General features: G+C 46.9%; 1 protein-coding gene across 1 annotated transcript in view; it reads left to right on the top strand.

Moving 5' to 3' along the window:
- Positions 1-23,574, top strand: part of LOC138853599 (uncharacterized) — a 228,908-nt gene that overhangs the window by 136,445 nt on the left and 68,889 nt on the right. The window contains 1 exon segment of the mRNA XM_070091262.1: positions 20,893-20,907. Coding sequence (XP_069947363.1) covers positions 20,893-20,907 — 15 coding nt within the window.

Genomic DNA, 23,574 nt, shown 5'->3' with positions numbered 1-23,574 from the left:
CCGTTGTCTGAAGTCTCCACACCATACAGCTAGTGCTGGCTCTCCTCATCGCTCACAGCCAGAGTTGCTCTCTTCACCGAGTGGTGGTTACTGGACCTTCGTCTTCACAATCAGGATTGGTGCGTTGGTGGCTGCCTACCCAAGGGCAGGAAGCCTCCCTCTGCACTCCTGTTGCTGTCTGAAGTCTCCACGCCTCAGCCTGTATGTGTGGTCTGCACGCCATACAGCCAGTGTTGCCTCTCCTCACCGTTCAGGGCATACAGTGCTCCATCAAGCTACAGCTCACCTCCTCAGTGTCCTGTGCCTCCAGAGACGGACTCCACAAGAAACTTTAAAGATATAGCCAGGCAAGTACGTGTGTCTACTTCACACATACTTGCCTAGCCAATTACTCTCACAGATTTGGCCGCCACATCTAATTTACGATGCCTTCAATGCCTTCCACTTCCTTCCCCCTTACCACTCCTCCTCTACTGCCAACACCTGCCTCTACTCTGTCTACTCCTACCTCTAAGGCCTACCCTGCCTCTACCTCTTCCAAACCCAATTCTTTCTCGCTTAACCTCAAATACTCTAAATCTGATCATGCCACTATCTGTCCTGGAAATTTATTGTACCAGATCACTGGCGCTCCTCAGCTGAAAGTCTTTAAAACCAACTCAGGCTTCAAACTACTTCTTGACAGACATTCTTACGAAACGTACACCTCAACCGAGACCAGACAAAAACTTCTCAATGCAGGCTTCACTATTATTTGGACTCCTGAGCACCGCGCCAAATGCACAGTGATCGCAAAACACGTAGACTATTCTCTCCTGACTGCCTATGACACAGACAAAGAAGACTTAATCAAAGACATTAGTACTAAGAACAAAGTCTCTGTTGAGTTTACCTGGAGAGAGTTCCGGGGGTCAACGCCCCCGCGGCCCGGTCTGTGACCAGGCCTCCTTAGGTCAGTGTCCCAGGATGCGACCCACACCAGTCGACTAACACCCAGGTACCCATTTTACTGATGGGGAACATAGACAACAGGTGGAAAGAAACACGTCCAATGTTTCTACTCTGGCTGGGAATCGAACCCAGGCCCTCGCCGTGTGAAGCGAGAGCGTTAACCACCTGAAAACTCTACCATCCTCAAAATACGCTGTTCAACTCCTTCTGACGCCTCTACACTCTTCAATCAAGGAATCCTTGCCAAGACCATCCGCATTCCTCCAAACACCCTCTTCACTCCAAACTTTCACCCCATCACACAATGTCTGAAATGCTACAAATTCGGCCACGACAAAATCTCATGCACTTCCACACAAACCTGCTCCAGATGTTCAGCAACTGGCCACTTCTGGAACACTTGCAACCTCCCCCTTAAATGTTCTAGCTGTGGCAGGTCACACACCGCAGTTGCAAATTCCTGGCCTACTAGAAAAGACATTCTCTCCACCCTCAGAGCAAGCCAACCTCCCTCCCTTCCCAACCCCTTCCTTGCACCTCCCCCCCCTACCATACCTTCCTCCCCTACCCCCAATGCCTGGGTTACTCCACGCACTTGGCCTACCTGTCCTACTCTACACACTTCAAACACCAACACACAGACTACAATCACCTCTCCTTCTACACCTACACCCACACTAGACTACAAAACTAACTACCAACTCGCCACTGCTGCCCACTCTGCGATGGTAATCAGACTACTCACATGTCCTTAACCTAATCTTGTCTGCTAACAATCTTCCCCCTTTAATTATCCCTCCTTCCTGCTTCTCTTCTAAGCCCCTTTCAACCTCTACCTCCTCCCTCTCTCCCACCCCCCACTTCCTACACCCACCAGCTCGCCTTCTCCCCTACCCCTCTTCACTACTCCCACCCCTCTCACCAACACCCCTACTGCTGCTGCTACGACCACCCCTCCCCCTACCTCCTTACCCACTTCCTCATCCCCAACCAAAGCTTCCACTTACTCATCCATTACCATAGCTTCCACTTCCTCATCCCCTACCAAAGCTTCCACTTCCTCTGCATCTACCTTTGCCCACTCCTCCACCACAACCAAAACTTCATCCAGGTCCAACTCCTCCTCCAGACAAAATCCACCCAAACCTAAACCTGCCCCAACTTCTGACAGACAGACAAAAGAGCCAGGAAACGGGTCCGTAACACCTACAAACTCACATCCACTGATGGCACCACTATCATGGGATTTAATCCAAACTCCTCCCCCGACATTAACTTTGCTATGACGAAACCATTAAATCATGTTTATGGTGATTCAGTTCAATGTACGTTCTTACTTTACAATTAGACACTTACTGGCCGAGCTCCTTGAAGCAGAGAGGCCAGATATTGTTTTGCTAAACAGTACCTGCCTCAAAGCCCCTCAAGGGTCTTAAGGGGATGTTAATAAGGTTTTGAGGATATCTCTCCAAGAGAGAACCCAGAGTAATGGATTTAAATTAGATAAGTTTAGATTTAGAAAGGACATAGGAAAGTATTGGTTTGGAAATAGGGTAGTTGATGAGTAGAACAGTCTACCTAGTTGGGTTATTGAGGCTAGGACTTTGGGTAGTTTCAAATTTAGGTTGGATAAATACATGAGTGAGAGGGGTTGGATTTGAGTGGGACTTACACATCAGAGCTTATTTCTTGGGTAGCATTGAAAATTGGGTTGGGCAAATGTTTTGTTAGTGGGATGAATTGTAAAGGACCTGCCTAGTATGGGCCAACAGGCCTCCTGCAGTGTTCCTCCTTTCTTATGTTCTTATGTTCTTATGTATCCGCCATTATGGCTATACTGCACTACAGTCCCCCTATGATCCCCACGATGGGGTTGCCATCCTTGTCAAATCCAACATAAAACACGAATTTCTCCCAATCCCTTTTATTCACCAACACTGTCTTGCAGTCAGAATATACACCCACCTTGGCCCCTTTATCTTTTTCACCACCTATGCTCGCACAAACACTATTCTCAACATACACGATCTTTCCTTAGTCTTCAACTACACCAACACACCAACATACCTACTAGCTGACATGAATGCCAAACACACCGCCTTTCATCACACCAGTAACAACCAACTTGGTCACCAATTACTCAACTTCACAAACCATAAACACCTAATTCATCTCGGCCCAGACTTCAATACCTTCTACAACAACACGGGCCAAGGCAAACCAGACATCATTCTGGCAAACCGGGCCAGCTCTTTATTTCAACACTACATCTCACCTGGCCCTATTACAGGCTCTGATCACATTCCAGACATCTTGCACATCTCCTCCAACCCTATCCTCATTCCAACCACACCTTCCTTCTCCTACAAGAACGCTGACTGGGATGCTTTCAAACAACACACAGACAATATTAACCTCACCTATGACTACAACAACAAACCTGTCTCTGACATCGATACTCAACTTGATCTCATCCAGGACACCATTACACAAGCAGCCAACATTGCAATACCAAAGAAAGCTCACACCACTCGTTATTCCTTCAAACCGTCACTCAGAACAAAAAGACTAATTATCTGCTACCACAACCGCTTCCTCTACAACACATATATTTAATCAAGTCCGATTAGATCTCACTTACCTTAGAAACAAAATCTTACACAGCCTAGACCAAGACCACAACAACCACTGGTCACAACTAATACAACAAGCAGACAAACAGCGTATCAAAAACACTAAAGCCTTCTGGAACTTTATCAAAAAAATCAGAGGCACAACTCCCACCAACAAATTCAAACACATAACCCACAACAACACACACATCTCAGACCCGCAGGCTGCTACCAATATCTTCAAACACATCTGGGAGAACATCTTCCACCCTCACCCACCTCACCCTAACGTTATTCAACACATTCAGAACATAGAACACTGGAACACTGCACACACACAAGAAACAATACCAGATAGCCACATACATCTAGACTCTCTTACCTCCTCCCAAGAACTCGACACTCCTTTCACCAACACAGACATTAAAACTCTCCTCAGACACCTTCCTCCCAAGGCTCCTGTTGCCTCTGGCCTAAACCATATTATCCTAAAACACATTCCTGACTCTATCATTACTGCCTACACAAACCTCCTCAATGCCTCCCTTGCCTCTGGATACTTTCCTTCCCTCTTCAAAGCTGCTACTGCTATCCTCCTTCCTAAACCCAATAAAGACCACTCTGACCCTAGAAACTATCGCCCTATCAGCCTCCTCGAAACTTTAGGAAAACTCTTTGAAAAACTCATTAATCATCGCCTTCGCAGATACCTGGAACACAATTCTCTACTTTCTGATGGCCAGTTTGGCTTCAGAACACACAGATCCACACAGGATGCCATTAACATCATTCTCAACTACATCCACATAAACACAAAACAAAGAAACAGGACAGCCCTGGTTGCAAAGGACGTTGAAAAAGCTTTTGACACTGTCTGGCACGAAGGGCTCAAGTACAAACTCTGCACTAACTTTAACCTGCCTCTCAGTACTCGTAAACTCCTCTGCAACTTCCTAGACGGCCGTACCATGAGAATAAAATTCCAAGGCTGTTACTCTGACTACTTCACACTAAATGCCGGAGTACCCCAGGGATCTGTCCTCTCCCCTACCCTCTACATTTTATACGCTAACGACATTCCAACACCTGTATACCACAACTCCATCACATTAGCCTATGCAGACGACATTGCACAACTTATCACTCATGCCAGTATAGATACACTCACACACAAAACACAAAATGAGGTCGACAGGATAGCCATCTGGGAACAAAAATGGAGGATCAAAACCAATGCAGCTAAATCCAGCATTACATATTTTAACTACAGGAAACGTGATCCTCCATTACCTGCCGAGCTCAGAACAGCTGACACCTGCACTTACATCCCCATCACACAATCTGTCACTGTCCTTGGCGTTAATCTTGACTACCTTCTTCGTTTACATGGACACATTCACTCAAGGCATGCAATAGCTAGTAAGGCCCTTGCGGGCCTCTACAAGCTGAAACATGTTGAAGAATTGAGACACTTATGCAACACATGGGAATCTTTATTGAAGAAACGCCTCCTCCTGCTTGGACGCATCTCACTGCAGTATATAAGCCACCTCTCTGGCCCTGTGCTGCACTTCCTACAAGAGTGATGGACTGAACACATCGATTCCAGGTTGAGGGACTGATTACATCAAAACTTCTACTCTCCTTACCCATTTCTACTTTGTATTGGACTGATGAAGCCAATGTGTGGCGAAACGTTTCTTCAATAAAGATTCCCATGTGTTACATAAGTGTCTCAATTCTTCAACTTGTCGGTTTTCAAAACCATTCATCACATCTGTCAGACACTGCAACATCATGGGAACTTGGTACAAAGACTTCAACGCTTGCCCAACCTTTGGACGACGACCTACTTACACTAGTGGCAGGTCCCACTGTGATCCCGCCTCCTCCTGCTTGGACGCATCTCACTGCAGTATATAAGCCACCTCTCTGGCCCTGTGCTGCACTTCCTACAAGAGTGATGGACTGAACACATCGATTCCAGGTTGAGGGACTGATTACATCAAAACTTCTACTCTCCTTACCCATTTCTACTTTGTATTGGACTGATGAAGCCAATGTGTGGCGAAACGTTTCTTCAATAAAGATTCCCATGTGTTGCATAAGTGTCTCAATTCTTCAACTTGTCGGTTTTCAAAACCATTCATCACATCTGTCAGACACTGCAACATCATGGGAACTTGGTACAAAGACTTCAACGCTTGCCCAACCTTTGGACGACGACCTACTTACACTAGTGGCAGGTCCCACTGTGATCCCGCCTCCTCCTGCTTGGACGCATCTCACTGCAGTATATAAGCCACCTCTCTGGCCCTGTGCTGCACTTCCTACAAGAGTGATGGACTGAACACATCGATTCCAGGTTGAGGGACTGATTACATCAAAACTTCTACTCTCCTTACCCATTTCTACTTTGTGTTGGACTGATGAAGCCAATGTGTGGCGAAACGTTTCTTCAATAAAGATTCCCATGTGTTGCATAAGTGTCTCAATTCTTCAACTTGTCGGTTTTCAAAACCATTCATCACATCTGTCAGACACTGCAACATCATGGGAACTTGGTACAAAGACTTCAACGCTTGCCCAACCTTTGGACGACGACCTACTTACACTAGTGGCAGGTCCCACTGTGATCCCGCCTCCTCCTGCTTGGACGCATCTCACTGCAGTATATAAGCCACCTCTCTGGCCCTGTGCTGCACTTCCTACAAGAGTGATGGACTGAACACATCGATTCCAGGTTGAGGGACTGATTACATCAAAACTTCTACTCTCCTTACCCATTTCTACTTTGTATTGGACTGATGAAGCCAATGTGTGGCGAAACGTTTCTTCAATAAAGATTCCCATGTGTTGCATAAGTGTCTCAATTCTTCAACTTGTCGGTTTTCAAAACCATTCATCACATCTGTCAGACACTGCAACATCATGGGAACTTGGTACAAAGACTTCAACGCTTGCCCAACCTTTGGACGACGACCTACTTACACTAGTGGCAGGTCCCACTGTGATCCCGCCTCCTCCTGCTTGGACGCATCTCACTGCAGTATATAAGCCACCTCTCTGGCCCTGTGCTGCACTTCCTACAAGAGTGATGGACTGAACACATCGATTCCAGGTTGAGGGACTGATTACATCAAAACTTCTACTCTCCTTACCCATTTCTACTTTGTTTTGGACTGATGAAGCCAATGTGTGGCGAAACGTTTCTTCAATAAAGATTCCCATGTGTTGCATAAGTGTCTCAATTCTTCAACTTGTCGGTTTTCAAAACCATTCATCACAAAGCTGAAACATGCCTCTCAACGCACCAAACTACACCTCTACAAATCCCTAATACGTCCTCTGATAACTTACTCTCCTCTAGCCCTCTCTCTTGCAGCAAAAACAAACTTACTTAAACTGCAGCGTGTCCAGAACAAGGTGCTGCGCTGGGTGCTTGATGTCAGATGGGAGGACTTCGCCACAAGCGAGTCTCTCCATGCCCAATTAGACATCCCTGCACTGAATCTGTACTGGAAGACGCTCAGTGGCAGACAGATAGACAAACTTGAGACACGACATGACTACTGAACCTCTCTCCTTGACGAAGACATTCGCAGACCCACAAACCAACACAACCTTTTCTACTCCTTGTATGTTCCTGCTCCTAACCCTATTTACAAATAACCTTGGATTCGCTGACAGGTACCTTCTATGACAGGTACCATTCTCTGACCCACATTCGCCTTAGCTTTTGGGTTAAGACATGGCCCAGTTCTACACTCCTCTCTAGCGCTAAACGTCGCATGTCCCTTCCTCCCCGCTCACCCCACCGGAGTCCCAACAGAAGAGCCTGAATTTCTCTTCTCAATATCTGTCCCACGATCGCCTTCGCTGTTGGGTTAAGCCCTGGCTCTATTTCTACGACTAAGAACGCTCCTCTCCAGCACTATTCTTCGTCTGTCCCGTCTTTCCCGCTCATCCCATTTGGGATCTTACCTGAACTTTCGTTCGTTCGTTCGTTCGTTGAGCAGGCGTCCTCTCCCATTCATCCTTCCTTGAGCACCCGAAGAGGACATCGTACATTGTGCCCAAAGATCAACTCAAATGGACTATACCCTGTAGATTCCTGCACAGTTTCCCTTATTGAAAACAGCAACAAAGGTAGTGATTCATCCCAATCTGTAAGAAAATGCATTCAAAAAGTTCTCATCATGGTTTTTAACGTCTGGTGGAATCTTTCCAAGGCGCCTTGGGACTGAGGGTGATAGGCAGTGGATAAGTTGTGAATTTTTCCTAGCCTAGTTAATGCTTCCCTAAATGCTTTGGCAGTGAAGTTAGTATCTTGATTACTTCGAACAGATTTAGGAATGCCAAAGCAAGAAATAAACTACGTTAAAGCTTTAAGAATTGATTTAGTATTGATACTGTGCATGGGGATTGCGTCTGGGTATCTAGTTACTCTATCCTTAATAGTAAACAAGTACTAATTCCCAGATTTGGATATAGGTAGTGGACCTACACAACCTATGATTAACTCTGCGCAAGGTTCTCCATCAGCAGGTATAGAATGGAGAGGTGCAGGTTTAATGTGTCCAGGTTTTCCTACTTGCTGACATTCTCTGCAGCAGCAGATATGATCCTTCACATTCCTAAGTGACCTCCTAATGATGAATTATGAGCTATATCTGATATTTGTGATCTAAACTTTTTTGGAACTACTAACTTGTCTGTCTTTTGCCTTCCCTTCTTTTTACCAGTCTCAGTGCAGATTACGAAGTCGTTTTTAATTTTATTTACCCATTGCTGCCTGAAAAGCGAAATTCAATGAATGGTCTTTTCACTGCTCCTCTCGAAAGGACAGTCCCTCGGGCATAGAAACAGAGACATCTGGTAACCCTGGAATAGGAAGGCTTGATCTAGGTCTGTTCACTAAATTTACAAGGTTCTGGCCAGTTTTCCTCATAAAACAAATTGGCTATTCCGGGATCAGAGTCGTCCAAGGATAGGTTAGCATTCTCATCAGAGATCCCTTGGGATTTTGCCAGAATTATGGTCAGCGTTGGAGAAGAATTAGTCATTATAGGATCTGGACATGTAATCGAATTAATGTTATTACCCAGCAATAACACGGCATCTTTCATAGGAAATCCATCAGAAACACCTACAGTCAAATATCCAGTGTATTATTTTCTCTGCACATATATTTTATGTGAAGGGACAGAAAACACTGCTCTTCCAAAAGCTTCTAAAAGAACGGAGGATTGTAATGAAGTGTGTTCAGAAAGGGGAAGTACTCACTCTCTTAAAAGTGAGCAATATGCTCCAGTATCCCTAAAGACTCTGACTTCAGTTTTCTTTGAATTTTCCTGAAGGGATATTTGACAATTACAATAGTATGGGGCCATCCCCTTCTCTACTTCTTTCAGGGTCATATTACTAGGGACATTATATATTTTCCCTAATGGCTGAGGTTTATTCTGGCAGTTAGCCCTGATGTGGCCTGATTTATTAAAGTGGTAGCATACTACCTCGTTCTTAACCTTAGGTCCTTGCTGACATTGTGGCTGGCGCCACTCTGGGTACTGATATCGTGGCTCACCAGGTTGACCATGAGTTGAGTGATGTGGCTCACCAGATGACTTGGTTGGCTGACGTCGTTCTCCGTCATCCTGGCACTTCATCCTCGAATCAGAAGTTCTTCTATGACGATCTCTGCTCATCTCAGGCTATTGAAAAGAGAGATGAGACCGCTCGAACAAGGAGCGGTTAGTTTCAAATGTCAGCCAACCTGGCTGCCTCTAATGCAGTGGTTAACAAATGATCTTGCAGGAAGACTCGAACCTCTGGTCCCACAGACTCCAGCAGGTTATCCACCAATATTAGTTGTACCAGCTCCCCAAAGTTAGCGACATCACTTGCCTTGTACCACTTGGTAAAGGCTTTGGTCTGCTGTCTTACAAAGTCAACATAAGGCTGACACAGCTGTCGTCTGCCTAGGTTGAATTCCTTTTGTACTTGGCAGGAATACATTGATAAGCACCATGAACTGTGGTTTTTATCATATAATAAATATCAAATTCAGTGTCATTTATCGCTGATGTAAACTCCTGTGCCTTACTAAACAACACTGTATGCACCAATGATGCCCAATGCTGTTCAGGCCACTTTAAGGCTCGAACCTGGTTTTTGAATGCTTCGAAAAAAATTTCTGGCTCGGCTTTTTGCAAACTAAAATCATTTACAGCTTGTGTAAACTGCCTCTTCTCATTCTCTCTATCAAACTCTTCCTTAGTGTATGCTCGCTGTTCCCTGGTTTGCTCAAGACTGATTTTTGCTAACTCAAGCGCCAATGCAACTGACTTCCCTCCAGACAACCCCAATGCTTCAGACTGCTGGTTTTGCCCAGGGGGTTGCTTCTCTCCCATTTGTTTGTAAAAACCTCAACGGGGATCTATGCTTAGCTCCTGTAGATGGAGAAACAGGAGTTTGGTGCACCATCTCCTCTTCTTGAAGTTTGACGCTTATAAAATTACGAAGCTGCACAGCAGTAAGAGTGCTTCTATATTCAGTGCCAATGGAGCGAGTAATTCACCAATAACACTATAGAGAAAACTTTGGCAGGTTTTATAGAGTGAATTCAGACAGTAACCGTCATACTCGTCTAGGTGGCATAAACCCCAATGTAACACGTTATTTGCAATATGCTCAAACTGCTATGCACTGTAGAAGTGCAAAATACTCACACGATAGCTGAATGTAGAATATGCACATGCAATAGGAACACTGACACACAATAGCAAAACCAACTGCAGAATACTCACACAATAGCAAGGCTGACCATAGCGAAGTGAATGCAAAGTTGACATGCAAAATTCATGAAGCACTGGCAAAGCTGATGCAATGCCAGATAGCAAGCTATCTACGATATTATTTCCTGCTCCAGCTTCAACTCTAGGCTCAGCTCCTGATCTAAATCCAGCTCCAGCTCTTGGACAGCTACCCATATTACTATCCAGGTAATCAAGGCCTGTATCCTGGGTGTAAAAAGGAAGCTTGGAGCAAAATGAACACAGCAGAAAAACTTTGAATTATATTATCCTTCACCAAGTATAAACAGAAGTATGTACACTATATACACTATGTACAACAAATAGGTATTAGTGTAGGCCAAGGTAGTCAAGGCAGAGCAGCAGCCAAGAGACAAGATAGACAATCGTGCTTCAACCAGCAGCAGAATGAAAATGACGGGTGAAAACGTGAGTGGTAGTCACGTCACCTTCACAACTGCCAGATCCACATTATGATTGGCCGAACCTAGGTGCTGATTTGACGATGGGGCCCTGTGAACCGTCAAACCCTTAGCCACCTGGTTTGCTGGTTGGTGAGGCAGCCCAAGTGAGTGTGTTAACATGCTTCGAATAAAGGTTACATACTCTTTGCATGCAACACTTACCCACAAAGTCCACTATGCTGTCCATACAAGGAAGAGGGTAAGCATCTGGTACAGTAACCTTATTCAACTTGCTGTAATCTGTACACGTGTAGTGAACCTCCCACTTTATGCCAAAAAAATCAGCTCAAACGAACAGTATCCAGTCGATTAATGTAATTTTTTGCAATGCAAGCAGCAGTAGAGGGAGTGATTCTTCTCATTCTGTAGGAAAATGCATGCAATACATGCGTGGCAAGCTAAGAGTACACTACATTTTATTCAGTATATGTCACACACCCATATAAGCATGCCTCAAACCAGCCAATCACAAAGAAACCTGCTATAGTTGTGAAGCAATGCTTGAAACTCGAGTATCAAATTTAGCATACATACCTCAAGTCTGGTTGCTGACAGTTCTCACTGTATGTCTTGCTTGCAATCTTGTTATTCTGTGCATAGTGTATATATATATTGTACATATACTTGCATGCTGTTTTGGTGAAAAAAAAATTACAAGTATTTACTCACTGCTGATTTCTGGTTGTTCCCCATTCCTACCTTGGTTATCATGCTATGAGCAGGTATATAGGCCACCAGACTACACCTCTAATTGTATAAGTATGCATAATAGATTTGAAGGTCTGGTGAAGCTTCTGTATGGCTCCTTGAGACTGAGGGGTGATAGGCTGTGGAAAGTTTGTGTTTAATTCCTAGCCAGTTTTAGGCTTTTCTGAAAACTTTTGCAGTAAAATTAGTGCCCTGGTCACTTTGAATGCGTCGTGGAATTCCAACATGATATATTAATTTAATAAGTGCTTTAAGGATGGCCTTAGTACTGATGCTACGCTTAGATACTGTATCAGGATACCTAGTAGTTTTGTCAATAATTGTAAACAGATATTGGTTACCTGACTAAAGGTCCCATTACGTCTGTGAACGGCTCTCCATTAGCAGGTACAGGATGAAGTAGTGCAGGTTTGATATAGTGTCTGGGTTTACCCACTTGCTGACACTCATGGATAGGAACTGATGTAACCACAAACATCTCATCTTAAACCTGGCCAATCAAAGTGTGATATCCTATAAGTGTCTTAGTGACACCCAATTGGCTCCCTAAGGACGAATCATGAGATAAGATCTGAGATCTGAATTTCTTAGGTATTATAAGCTTTTCAGATTTATATACTTACCCTGTATTTTGACAAGTAGCCAGACAATGTATTTAGCCAGGTATATATAGCTGGATTCATCAGAAGCAACTTTGAAAGCTGCAGCCAAATAATGAGCGTCTGGCAGTCCTGCGACCCATGAATAGGAAGGCTTGATCAGGAGTGTTTCACTTTATTTACGAGGCCCTGGCCAGTTTTCCTCATAAAACAATTTGTCTAACCAAAGATCGGAGTTCCCAAGGTAACGTTAGCATTTTCTTCAAACTTACCCTTGGACATTGTCAGATTTACAGTTGCCAGGAAAGAAGAGCCTTCTGTAATTACAATAGGATCAGGACACAATTTGGAAACAGGATATTGTTGCCAAGCAATAGTAAAGCTTCTTTTATGGGGTGTAACGCAGAAAATGGATCGCCTGGAGCCTTATCTAGGGGCAAAGGTAAAGTTACACAAATATCATGTAAAAATAAGCCACCCAGGTCTAACCTAAGCGAAACAGAAAGCACTAAACCAGCGTTCACTACTCACTCATCCCACAGAGCCCTGACCACATCAGAGCCCAGGTGAGTCTACTGGTAAGCACTAAAGTAGCCTATGGCTGGAGTCGGATAAACAAAAGGAGTACAAAACTTAGCTTAAATAAACTGGGTCTCGCCAGCATGCTTGTCACCCATGCTGCTTCCTCACGTGATTGCCCCACTCTCACACACCGACGCTATACACTCACACTTGGAAAATAAGTCACGACAGGACTTCCTTACATTTTACAGTTTAAGCTAATTTACAGTGCCCACACATGTATAACATTATAAAATTATTATTACAACCCAGGAATCCAAAGGCCTGTTATCCTGGGTGTAAAGGGAGCAAAATAAACACAGCAGAAAAACCTTTGACTTATATTATCCTTCACCAATTTAGAACAGAAGTATGTACACTATATACACTATGTACAACAATAGGTATTAGTGCACTCCACGGTAAGCAAGGCAGAATAGAAGCCACTAGAGAGCAGACCGTGCTTCAACCAGCTCTAGAATGGGAATGACAAGGGCAGACAGGAGAGTGGTACCCACAACACCTCTGCGATTACCAAAGCTATCTTCTCATTGGCTGGAACCTGGGTACTGATTAAACGACGGGGCCCTATCATCAACCCTTAGCACCTGGTTCGCTGGTTGGGGGAGATAGCCTTTCAATGAGGGTGTGTACATGCGCCGAATAAAGGTTACGTACTCTGTGCATGCCACATTTATGGTTTACAATTATGACATAGTTTATAAAATTATGGCACACTTCTTCACATACATATTACAATGCAGTGCAGAAACCTGCATAACATGGGGAGAACCCCCAAATGTGAATAAATGGTTTACAAAAGCGACAAGTTGATAATTGAGACGCTTGTGCAACATTTAGCAATCTGTTCTGGAAACGTTTTGCCACACAGTAGCTTCTTCAGTAGTCCACTGTAGAAAAAGGTGGAAGATGAGTTGGAGTTTGAAGTAATCGGTCCTTCAGCCTCAGCCTCAGCATCATCAGAATCTGGAAGTACTCTTGTATCCCTGAAGGTGGATACTTCAATGGGGGAGTCCGGATCTTTAGGGAAGATTTGACTAGTACTATAGAAAAGTGCCATATAAGCATCAACTTCATTCTGATTATCTGCATCTATAAGTAAATGAATATTATGCAGCAGACACATGGCCTTGATATGACTAGGAAGTAGTAGCAGTTTATGGGCTCAGGAATCTTGTCTCGTGCACCTTTCTGGTCTTGAGGCGAGCATCAGGGCCTTAACTCCAGCTTCTATCCTTGGAAGATTATCCAGAGACCCTTTAAGGACGATCTCTGTCCACACGAAGCTGGTGGAAAGAAATTTTATGTGCCTATAACATTTGTGTGCTCTCTAGGTCAGTTAAAATTTCGTTTGTTAAATGCACAAAGATTACATAAAATTTACTTATTTTTTTAAAAGCTATACAGTCTTACTTAGAGAAAAGTTTGAACTGAATCTTGTCTAGGTCCCAATTTGCTTAGAAAAATTTATATACTGCTTCTCATGTAATAATTTGTGAGTATCGCATCTCGCCAACTTCAACCTTTTCATGGTGATCACTTCATACCGCAGCATCTGAGTGGCATCAAGCTTACAATGTTCGTGTATTTTTTGAAATTGGTATCTTTGATCCCTCTAAAAGATTTTAATTAGATTCGGTCTGTGTACGTCCTTATTTTTTTCTTGGAGAAATTTGGATAGTAATTTCCATATCACGAATTGTGAATATCTCTTTTGATTCCTTTCAGATCTTTAACTCTAATATTTAACTTTATTATTAGTTTATATCTTACTCTACACTATTTCAATCGTGTGCATTAAGAGTCAGGGTATTTGGATTATGCAATGTAGGGATACCTGTCTGGGGCCGCACAGCCACCGAGAATATTATCATAATTGATATTACAATCAAGACTAAGCACTAACCCAACAAGCGTCATAGAGCTCTGCAGGGCAGGATGTGCTGAAGATGTAAGATGCTAAATCTGAGATCAGCGAAGGTGAAGAGGAAGCCGGAGGCAGAGTCAGCAAGAGCGGTGAAGAGTGCTAAAGGAAAAGTGTAATCAAAGTCGGTGTAATAAAGCTGTAGCTGATAAAAAAAAAAAGTCAAAGAGGGAGTCTGTGTCCAAGGGAAGGTTGTCAGCGAGGAGGTTAGATTAGAGACACCGAAAATGCATCTAGTTTCCTGACTAATTGTTTAATCTTAGCAATTTAAATTCTTTCAGGCTGTGTCTTATTGAATAATTAATGAGTAAATAATGTGTAAAAGTAATGATAATATTATAGTAAGATATGAGAAATTATGTGGATGATATTTCACAAGCACAATTTTTGACTTACCTTCGACCACCTAACTGGGAAGACATCTTAATACAAGTAATAACTTACTGATATTGATGTGCCTCGGAGACACTGTCCCTCCCTCAGTGTCCACCGTCTCAGCGGGGTCACAACACTGTCCCTCCCTCAGTGTCCACCGTCTCAGCGGGGTCACAACACTGTCCCTCCTTCAGTGTCCACCGTCTCAGCGGGGTCACAACACTGTCCCTCCCTCAGTGTCCACCGTCTCAGCGGGGTCACAACACTGTCCCTCCCTCAGTGTCCACCGTCTCAGCGGGGTCACAACACTGTCCCTACCTCAGTGTCCACCGTCTCAGCGGGGTCACAACACTGTCCCTCCCTCAGTGTCCACCGTCTCAGCGGGGTCACAACACTGTCCCTCCCTCAGTGTCCACCGTCTCAGCGGGGTCACAACTGTCCCTCCCTCAGTGTCCACCGTCTCAGCGGGGTCACAACACTGTCCCTCCCTCAGTGTCCACCGTCTCAGCGGGGTCACAACACTGTCCCTCCCTCAGTGTCCACCGTCTCAGCGGGGTCACAACACTGTCCCTCCTTCAGTGTCCACCGTCTCAGCGGGGTCACAACACTGTCCCTCCCTCAGTGTCCACCGTCTCAGCGGGGTCACAACACTGTCCCTCCCTCAGTGTCCACCGTCTCAGCGGGGTCACAACACTGTCCCTCCTTCAGTGTCCACCGTCTCAGCGGGGTCACAACACTGTCCCTCCCTCAGTGTCCACCGTCTCAGCGGGGTCACAACACTGTCCCTCCCTCAGTGTCCACCGTCTCAGCGGGGTCACAACACTGTCCCTACCTCAGTGTCCACCGTCTCAGCGGGGTCACAACAATGTCCCTCCCTCAGTGTCCACCGTCTCAGCGGGGTCACAACACTGTCCCTCCCTCAGTGTCCACCGTCTCAGCGGGGTCACAACACTGTCCCTCCCTCAGTGTCCACCGTCTCAGCGGGGTCACAACACTGTCCCTCCCTGAGTGTCCACCGTCTCAGCGGGGTCACAACACTGTCCCTCCCTCAGTGTCCACCGTCTCAGCGGGGTCACAACACTGTCCCTCCCTCAGTGTCCACCGTCTCAGCGGGGTCACAACTGTCCCTACCTCAGTGTCCACCGTCTCAGCGGGGTCACAACACTGTCTCTACCTCAGTGTCCACCGTCTCAGAGGGGTCACAACACTGTCCCTCCCTCAGTGTCCACCGTCTCAGCGGGGTCACAACACTGTCCCTCCCTCAGTGTCCACCGTCTCAGCGGGGTCACAACACTGTCCCTCCCTCAGTGTCCACCGTCTCAGCGGGGTCACAACAATGTCCCTCCCTCAGTGTCCACCGTCTCAGCGGGGTCAAAACACTGTCCCTCCCTCAGTGTCCACCGTCTCAGCGGGGTCACAACACTGTCCCTCCCTCAGTGTCCACCGTCTCAGCGGGGTCACAACACTGTCCCTCCCTCAGTGTCCACCGTCTCAGCGGGGTCACAACACTGTCCCTCCCTCAGTGTCCACCGTCTCAGCGGGGTCACAACACTGTCCCTCCCTCAGTGTCCACCGTCTCAGCGGGGTCACAACACTGTCCCTACCTCAGTGTCCACCGTCTCAGAGGGGTCACAACACTGTCCCTCCCTCAGTGTCCACCGTCTCAGCGGGGTCACAACACTGTCCCTCCCTGAGTGTCCACCGTCTCAGCGGGGTCACAACACTGTCCCTCCCTCAGTGTCCACCGTCTCAGCGGGGTCACAACACTGTCCCTCCCTCAGTGTCCACCGTCTCAGCGGGGTCACAACACTGTCCCTCCCTCAGTGTCCACCGTCTCAGCGGGGTCACAACACTGTCCCTCCCTCAGTGTCCACCGTCTCAGCGGGGTCACAACACTGTCCCTCCCTGAGTGTCCACCGTCTCAGCGGGGTCACAACACTGTCCCTCCCTCAGTGTCCACCGTCTCAGCGGGGTCACAACACTGTCCCTCCCTCAGTGTCCACCGTCTCAGCGGGGTCACAACACTGTCCCTCCCTCAGTGTCCGCCGTCTCAGCGGGGTCACAACACTGTCCCTCCCTCAGTGTCCACCGTCTCAGTGGGGTCACAACACTGTCCCTCCCTCAGTGTCCACCGTCTCAGCGGGGTCACAACACTGTCCCTCCCTCAGTGTCCACCGTCTCAGCGGGGTCACAACACTGTCCCTCCCTCAGTGTCCACCGTCTCAGCGGGGTCACAACACTGTCCCTCCCTCAGTGTCCACCGTCTCAGCGGGGTCACAACACTGTCCCTACCTCAGTGTCCACCGTCTCAGCGGGGTCACAACACTGTCCCTCCCTGAGTGTCCACCGTCTCAGCGGGGCCACAACACTGTCCCTACCTCAGTGTCCACAGTCTCAGCGGGGTCACAACACTGTCCCTCCCTCAGTGTCCACCGTCTCAGCGGGGTCACAACACTGTCCCTCCCTCAGTGTCCACCGTCTCAGCGGGGTCACAACACGGTCCCTCCCTCAGTGTCCACCGTCTCAGCGGGGTCACAACACTGTCCCTCCCTCAGTGTCCACCGTCTCAGCGGGGTCACAACACTGTCCCTCCCTCAGTGTCCACCGTCTCAGCAGTGTCACAACACTGTCCCTCCCTCAGTGTCCACCGTCTCAGCGGGGTCACAACACTGTCCCTCCCTGAGTGTCCGCCGTCTCAGCGGGGTCACAGCACTGTCCCTCCCTCAGTGTCCACCGTCTCAGCGGGGTCACAACACTGTCCCTCCCTCAGTGTCCGCCGTCTCAGTGGGGTCACAACACTGTCCCTCCCTCAGTGTCCACCATCTCAGCGGGGTCACAACACTGTCCCTACCTCAGTGTCCACCGTCTCAGCGGGGTCACAATACTGTCCCTCCCTCAGTGTCCACCGTCTCAGCGGGGTCACAACACTGTCCCTCCCTCAGTGTCCACCGTCTCAGCGGGGTCACAACACTGTCCCTACCTCAGTGTCCACCGTCTCAGCGGGGTCACAACACTGTCCCTCCCTCAGTGTCCACCGTCTCAGCGGGGTCACAACACTGTCCCTACCTCAGTGTCCACCGTCTCAGCGGGGTCACAACACTGTCCCTCCTTCAGTGTCCGCCGTCTCAGCGGGGCCACAACACTGTCCCTACCTCAGTGTCCACCGTCTCAGCGGGGTCACAACACTGTCCCTCCCTCAGTGTCCACCGTCTCAGCGGGGTCACAACACTGTCCCTCCCTCAGTGTCCACCGTCTCAGCGGGGTCACAACACTGTCCCTACCTCAGTGTCCACCGTCTCAGCAGGGTCACAACACTGTCCCTCCCTCAGTGTCCGCCGTCTCAGCGGGGCCACAACACTGTCCCTACCTCAGTGTCCACCGTCTCAGCGGGGTCACAACACTGTCCCTCCCTCAGTGTCCACCGTCTCAGCGGGGTCACAACACTGTCCCTCCCTCAGTGTCCACCGTCTCAGCGGGGTCACAACACTGTCCCTCCCTCAGTGTCCACCGTCTCAGCGGGGTCACAACACTGTCCCTCCCTCAGTGTCCACCGTCTCAGCGGGGTCACAACACTGTCCCTCCCTCAGTGTCCACCGTCTCAGCGGGGTCACAACACTGTCCCTCCCTCAGTGTCCACCGTCTCAGCGGGGTCACAACACTGTCCCTACCTCAGTGTCCACCGTCTCACCGGGGTCACAACACTGTCCCTCCCTCAGTGTCCACCGTCTCAGGTTATGGACATATGGTTCCAGAATATTTATTATAAAAATTAAGGCAGTAACACTGGTTAATTTAGTGGACTGTGATGAATGGTTTTGAAAACCGACAACTGAAGAATTGAGACACATATGCAACATATGGGAATCTTTACTGAAGAAACGCTTCGCCACACAGTGGCTTCATCAGTCTTATACAAAGCAGGAAAGTATGAGAGGAGGAGAGGAGGTAATCAGTCCCTCAGCCTGGAGTCGACTCCAGGAAAAAAGTTATGCGACTTGACTCAAGTAATCTATTTAGTCTAATAATTATACATTAATTACATTATTTCAAATGCATAAAGAATATATCTTGCCAAAATATGGTCTTAGTGATATATTCTAACTCCTCCTAACAGCAAGAAAAACTATTCTTGGCAATAACTAATTATCTCACCTGTTGTGGTTTTATACCAGAAGTAAAGAGCGAAATTAAACTATTACAATATACTCAGTGATTTATTTTCTCACATAGTTACCACTACGTCTGGTTTTTCATCATTATCAGCATTATTCTGACAGATTTATTATATATCTGTATCCTTCCCTTCACTTATTTTGTAGAACAACATTTTTGCTGATACTAATTATTTTGGCCTCGATGACACTACTAAATTATTCACAATTTGTTAGTCCAATATTCACGTTACAACATTTATTTTGCTTCCCAAAAAACGTCATCATATATACATATATTTACATACATTCAGCGGCACTTCCAGGTGTGTAATATATTTTCCTTATTAGAATATTAATTTCTTCAAAATTATAACAATTTCACCTCACTTAAACAACTCCATAGAGTATAAAAAGAAATTTTAGGGAATATAAGTTCTCATGTGAGATATTTATCATCTTTCATAAGTCACATCAATATTACTCACTTACACTGCTTTATATAAACATTATTATCCTACCAATTACCACATAAATCACAGGAAAATTATCAAAATTTTCGACAAATATTAAAGGTGATAAATTAGACACATGCGCAACTCTTGGGTATCTTTATTGAGGAAACGTTTCGCCACACAGTGGCTTCATCAGTCCATACGTAGGAGAAACTTGAAGAACAGGAGGAGAATGAGGTAAATGTTCTTCCCATGATTAGTTTGGGTATGACTCACGAAATCGTAATGACACGATTGCAAACCATACCACGGGCGGGATTTGAACCCGCGGTCAGAGAGTCTCAAAACTCTAGACCGTCGCGTTAGCCACTGGACCAGCTAGCCACAATAAGATTCGTCCAACTAGGTATATTTCTACACCATAGGAAGGTGAAGAAATATACCTAGTTGGACGAATCTTATTGTGGCTAGCTGGTCCAGTGGCTAACGCGGCGGTCTGGAGTTTTGAGACTCTCTGACCGCTAGTTCAAATCCCGCCCGTGGTATGGTTAGTTTGGGTATGTGAGTCTAGTGACGGTGTCGGCAGCACTTGGCGTGGAGTATGGACTTAAGGCATTATGGTGCAGAAATTCATATGTCATTTTCTCAGTACATAAGAACATAAGAAAGAAGATACACTGCAACAGGCCTACCCTTGGGCGAAACGTTTCCTCAATAAAGATACCCAAGAGTTGCACATGTGTCTAATTCAACAACATGTCGGTTCTCTGAACCATTGATCCTCTTCAAGGGGGGCTCCTTGGCGTGGTGAAGAGGCTCTTGGTCTGAGGAAGTAGACCTATCGGTCTTCTTCCTCAGACCGAACCTAATTACCCCCCAATCTCCCCTCCCCTATCCCATCCTCCCCATCCTCCCCTTTTTCCTTTCCTCCTCCTCCTCCCCACCCCTCCCTTTTGCCCTTCCTCTTTTTGTCCTTTGGGATTTCTCCCACAGGCGCGCTAGTTCCTAGGTAGGGGAAAGGATACCGGGGTCCATCCCATTCCGTTGAGGTTCTTAGCGGTGGCGTAGTTTGCCGTGGAATCTGGATCGCCTGGGGATGCCCCGATCCCTCTCCGGTATCCCGGAGTAGCTTTGGGTGTCTTTCGGGCGACAAGTGTATCTCTGGAAGCCACCTTTCGGATTCCGGGGGTGGTGGCCGAAGGAGGTATGCTTTGTGGAGGATATCCGGCCGCCCTCTCTTTTGTCCACCGAGGTAGCTCGGCAGATGTGAGGTTGCTATCCCGGATTGTTAGTTTACTAGCATGATGGGTAGGGTATGGCACGGGTTCCATGCTGCATCTGCGCTACTTGCAGTGCTGAGGTCCTCTTGGGCGCGGAGGGAGATTTCTGGCCCTTTCATTCCTCCTAGGACCTATCCCTCCCCGGTCCCCCCTTTTTTTTTCTTTTTTTTTATTTTTATTTTCTTTTCTTCTTTCTTTTTTTTTCTTAAAAACAAAAAGAAAGAAGTAACCTAACCATGGCAGCCCTAGTCCATGAACCTGGTACCCCCGGGCCCCTTCTTGATACCGCACCCCGTTCTGACCCCGCTTCATCTTTGGACCACTCTTCAGACATTCCTCATGCCTCTGTACCTATTGCCGGTGCTGTTTCCTCACCTGCTTCAGGTACTGAGGCCTCGACTGACTCCTTCGATTTATCGGACCTTCGCTCTCCTCTGACTATACTCCCGGCCTCTCCCTCTACGGTGCGGCAATTTTCAAATCGCCGACCCGTTCCACGTCGGACCAACTCTGGTCCCACGCCTAAACGGCAACGACAATTACCTGCTGATGATACTTCTCCACCTTCTCGTTCTTCTCAGAAACGATCGACACGTCCTTCACTACCTTTCCACGCTCGGTTTCAGACTGAACAGTGGACTAAATTCTTCACTTTATGACCAACTTCCTCTACTGCCTATCTTTCTGACCATAGTATTGGCAAGGCACTCCTACGCCATGTTGGTAAAGATATTTCTTTTCATGCTCTTAAGAGCGGTACGCGCATCATTACTGTACAGAATGCTACCCAGGCCCATGAGCTCTCTCGTCTTTCCCATATCGATACTGTTCCTGTCACTCTTGAAAAACATCATTCCCTCAATTCTTGTAGTGGTACCGTCATTCTGCCCCATACCATAGTTCAACAAAATTTCCAGACATGTGGCACTGACATTCTAGAACAGCTGGAACTCCAAGATCTCCCAATCCTCAAGGTAGACACTTACGTTCTTCCTGCCCGTGGGCAGAGACGATACCCTAGCAATGTGGCTCGTTTAACTTTTGACAGCCGAGAACTCCCATCCTCAGTTTATATAGCAGGACATCGGTTACAAGTTCGAAAGGTGATCCCTACACCACAACAGTGTAGAAATTGCTGGCGATTTGGCCATCCAGCGAAATATTGCAGATCTATCGCCGAATGCCCAGTCTGTGGTGCCGATGACCATTCTAATACGTCTTGCAATCAATCTCCCTCTTGCCTTAACTGTCATGAGGCTCACCCTTCGTACTCTCGCCGTTGTCAGGTCTATTTAAACGAGCGGGAAATCCGTTACCTCAAAGAGACAGGTCTCCCTTATGACATGGCAGTTTCTCATCTCCGCCTCCAAGGGAGACTCCCACGTGTTTCTTATTCCCGTGTTTCAAAACGTCCCCCCACTTCTGGTATCCCATCTTCTACACCCACCTCTGTGGTTACCTCTCCCATAATCACTCCTGTATCTAATCCTTTTGCTGTCCTCGGCTCAGACGTCCCTACTTCAACGCCTCAGTCTAATCTCGCTTCTTCGAGTTCTCTCTCACAAGCCTCAGTATCGACGAGACCTCGTACGACACCTCCTCCCAATCGTCCCCCTACTTCTCAAAAGTCAAAAAAAAGTCCGGTAACACCTCCTACCCATCTTCCACCTCCTCATTTTACCCTCCCTGTCTCTGTCCCTGGTTCTTCCCCTCTCACTGGCTCAGTTACAAGTGCAGAGGTTCACCCTCCTCCTCGTAATGTACCTTCCTCCCCTGTTCCCTCCCAAGTTTCTTCCTCTTCTGCCACCTCCCAGGTTCCTGCCTCTTCTGTCCCCTGCCACGCTTCTCCAGTTCCCTCCACCCTTTCGCCCCCCCCCGACCGTGGTACAGTCCAATACAGTTCCAATCTTTACTCATCCTCCCCCTACCATTCCCAATATTGTCTCCCATACGACATCTCTGAATTCCGAAACACTTGAAGCAATCTCTGAATATATTGCAGAGACCAAACCATCAATGGACACTGATCCACCTTCCGCTCTTTCTCTCTCCTCTGCTCCATCTGCGCAACTCCTTTCTTCACAGCGCACCGTTCCTTCGCTGCTTGAACATTTTCCACTGCCTCCGCATGTGGACTTTTCTAACCCTTCTAGTCCGTAGGAACCCTTACCTGCGGATTTCAAGTATCTTTATCATTGCCAATCATGGCCTATTTACAGTGGAATATACGCGGCCTCAGGGGTAATCGGGGTGAGCTTCAGATGTTACTCTCCCAGTTTGCCCCTGTTGGTGTTTGCTTACAGGAACCAAAATTACACTCTGCTGTTATTTCTCACATCTCAGGCTATAATTTATTGTATTCTTCAGATCCTTTTCCTGATGGGACCTTTAATGAAAGTGCCCTTCTTCTCCGCACTGATATTCCGTACCATCAGCTATTTGTTCATACTTTGCTGCATTACACAGCAGCCCGTATCCACTTACATAGGTGGTATACGCTCTGTTCTTTATATCTCTCTCCTTCTCAGGCATTATCTATTCCGGATTTTGCCTTCCTTGTTTCGTCATTACCGCCACCGATTCTGTTACTTGGTGATTTTAATGCCCACCATTTCCTCTGGGGGGGGGGTCTCACTGTGATTCCCGTGGAATTCAGTT

The sequence above is a fragment of the Cherax quadricarinatus genome, chromosome 34, assembly GCF_038502225.1.
Source record: "Cherax quadricarinatus isolate ZL_2023a chromosome 34, ASM3850222v1, whole genome shotgun sequence".
NCBI lineage: Eukaryota > Metazoa > Arthropoda > Malacostraca > Decapoda > Parastacidae > Cherax > Cherax quadricarinatus.
The sequence above is the reverse complement of the archived record's forward strand: the minus strand, read 5'-3'. Positions and strand labels throughout refer to the sequence as shown.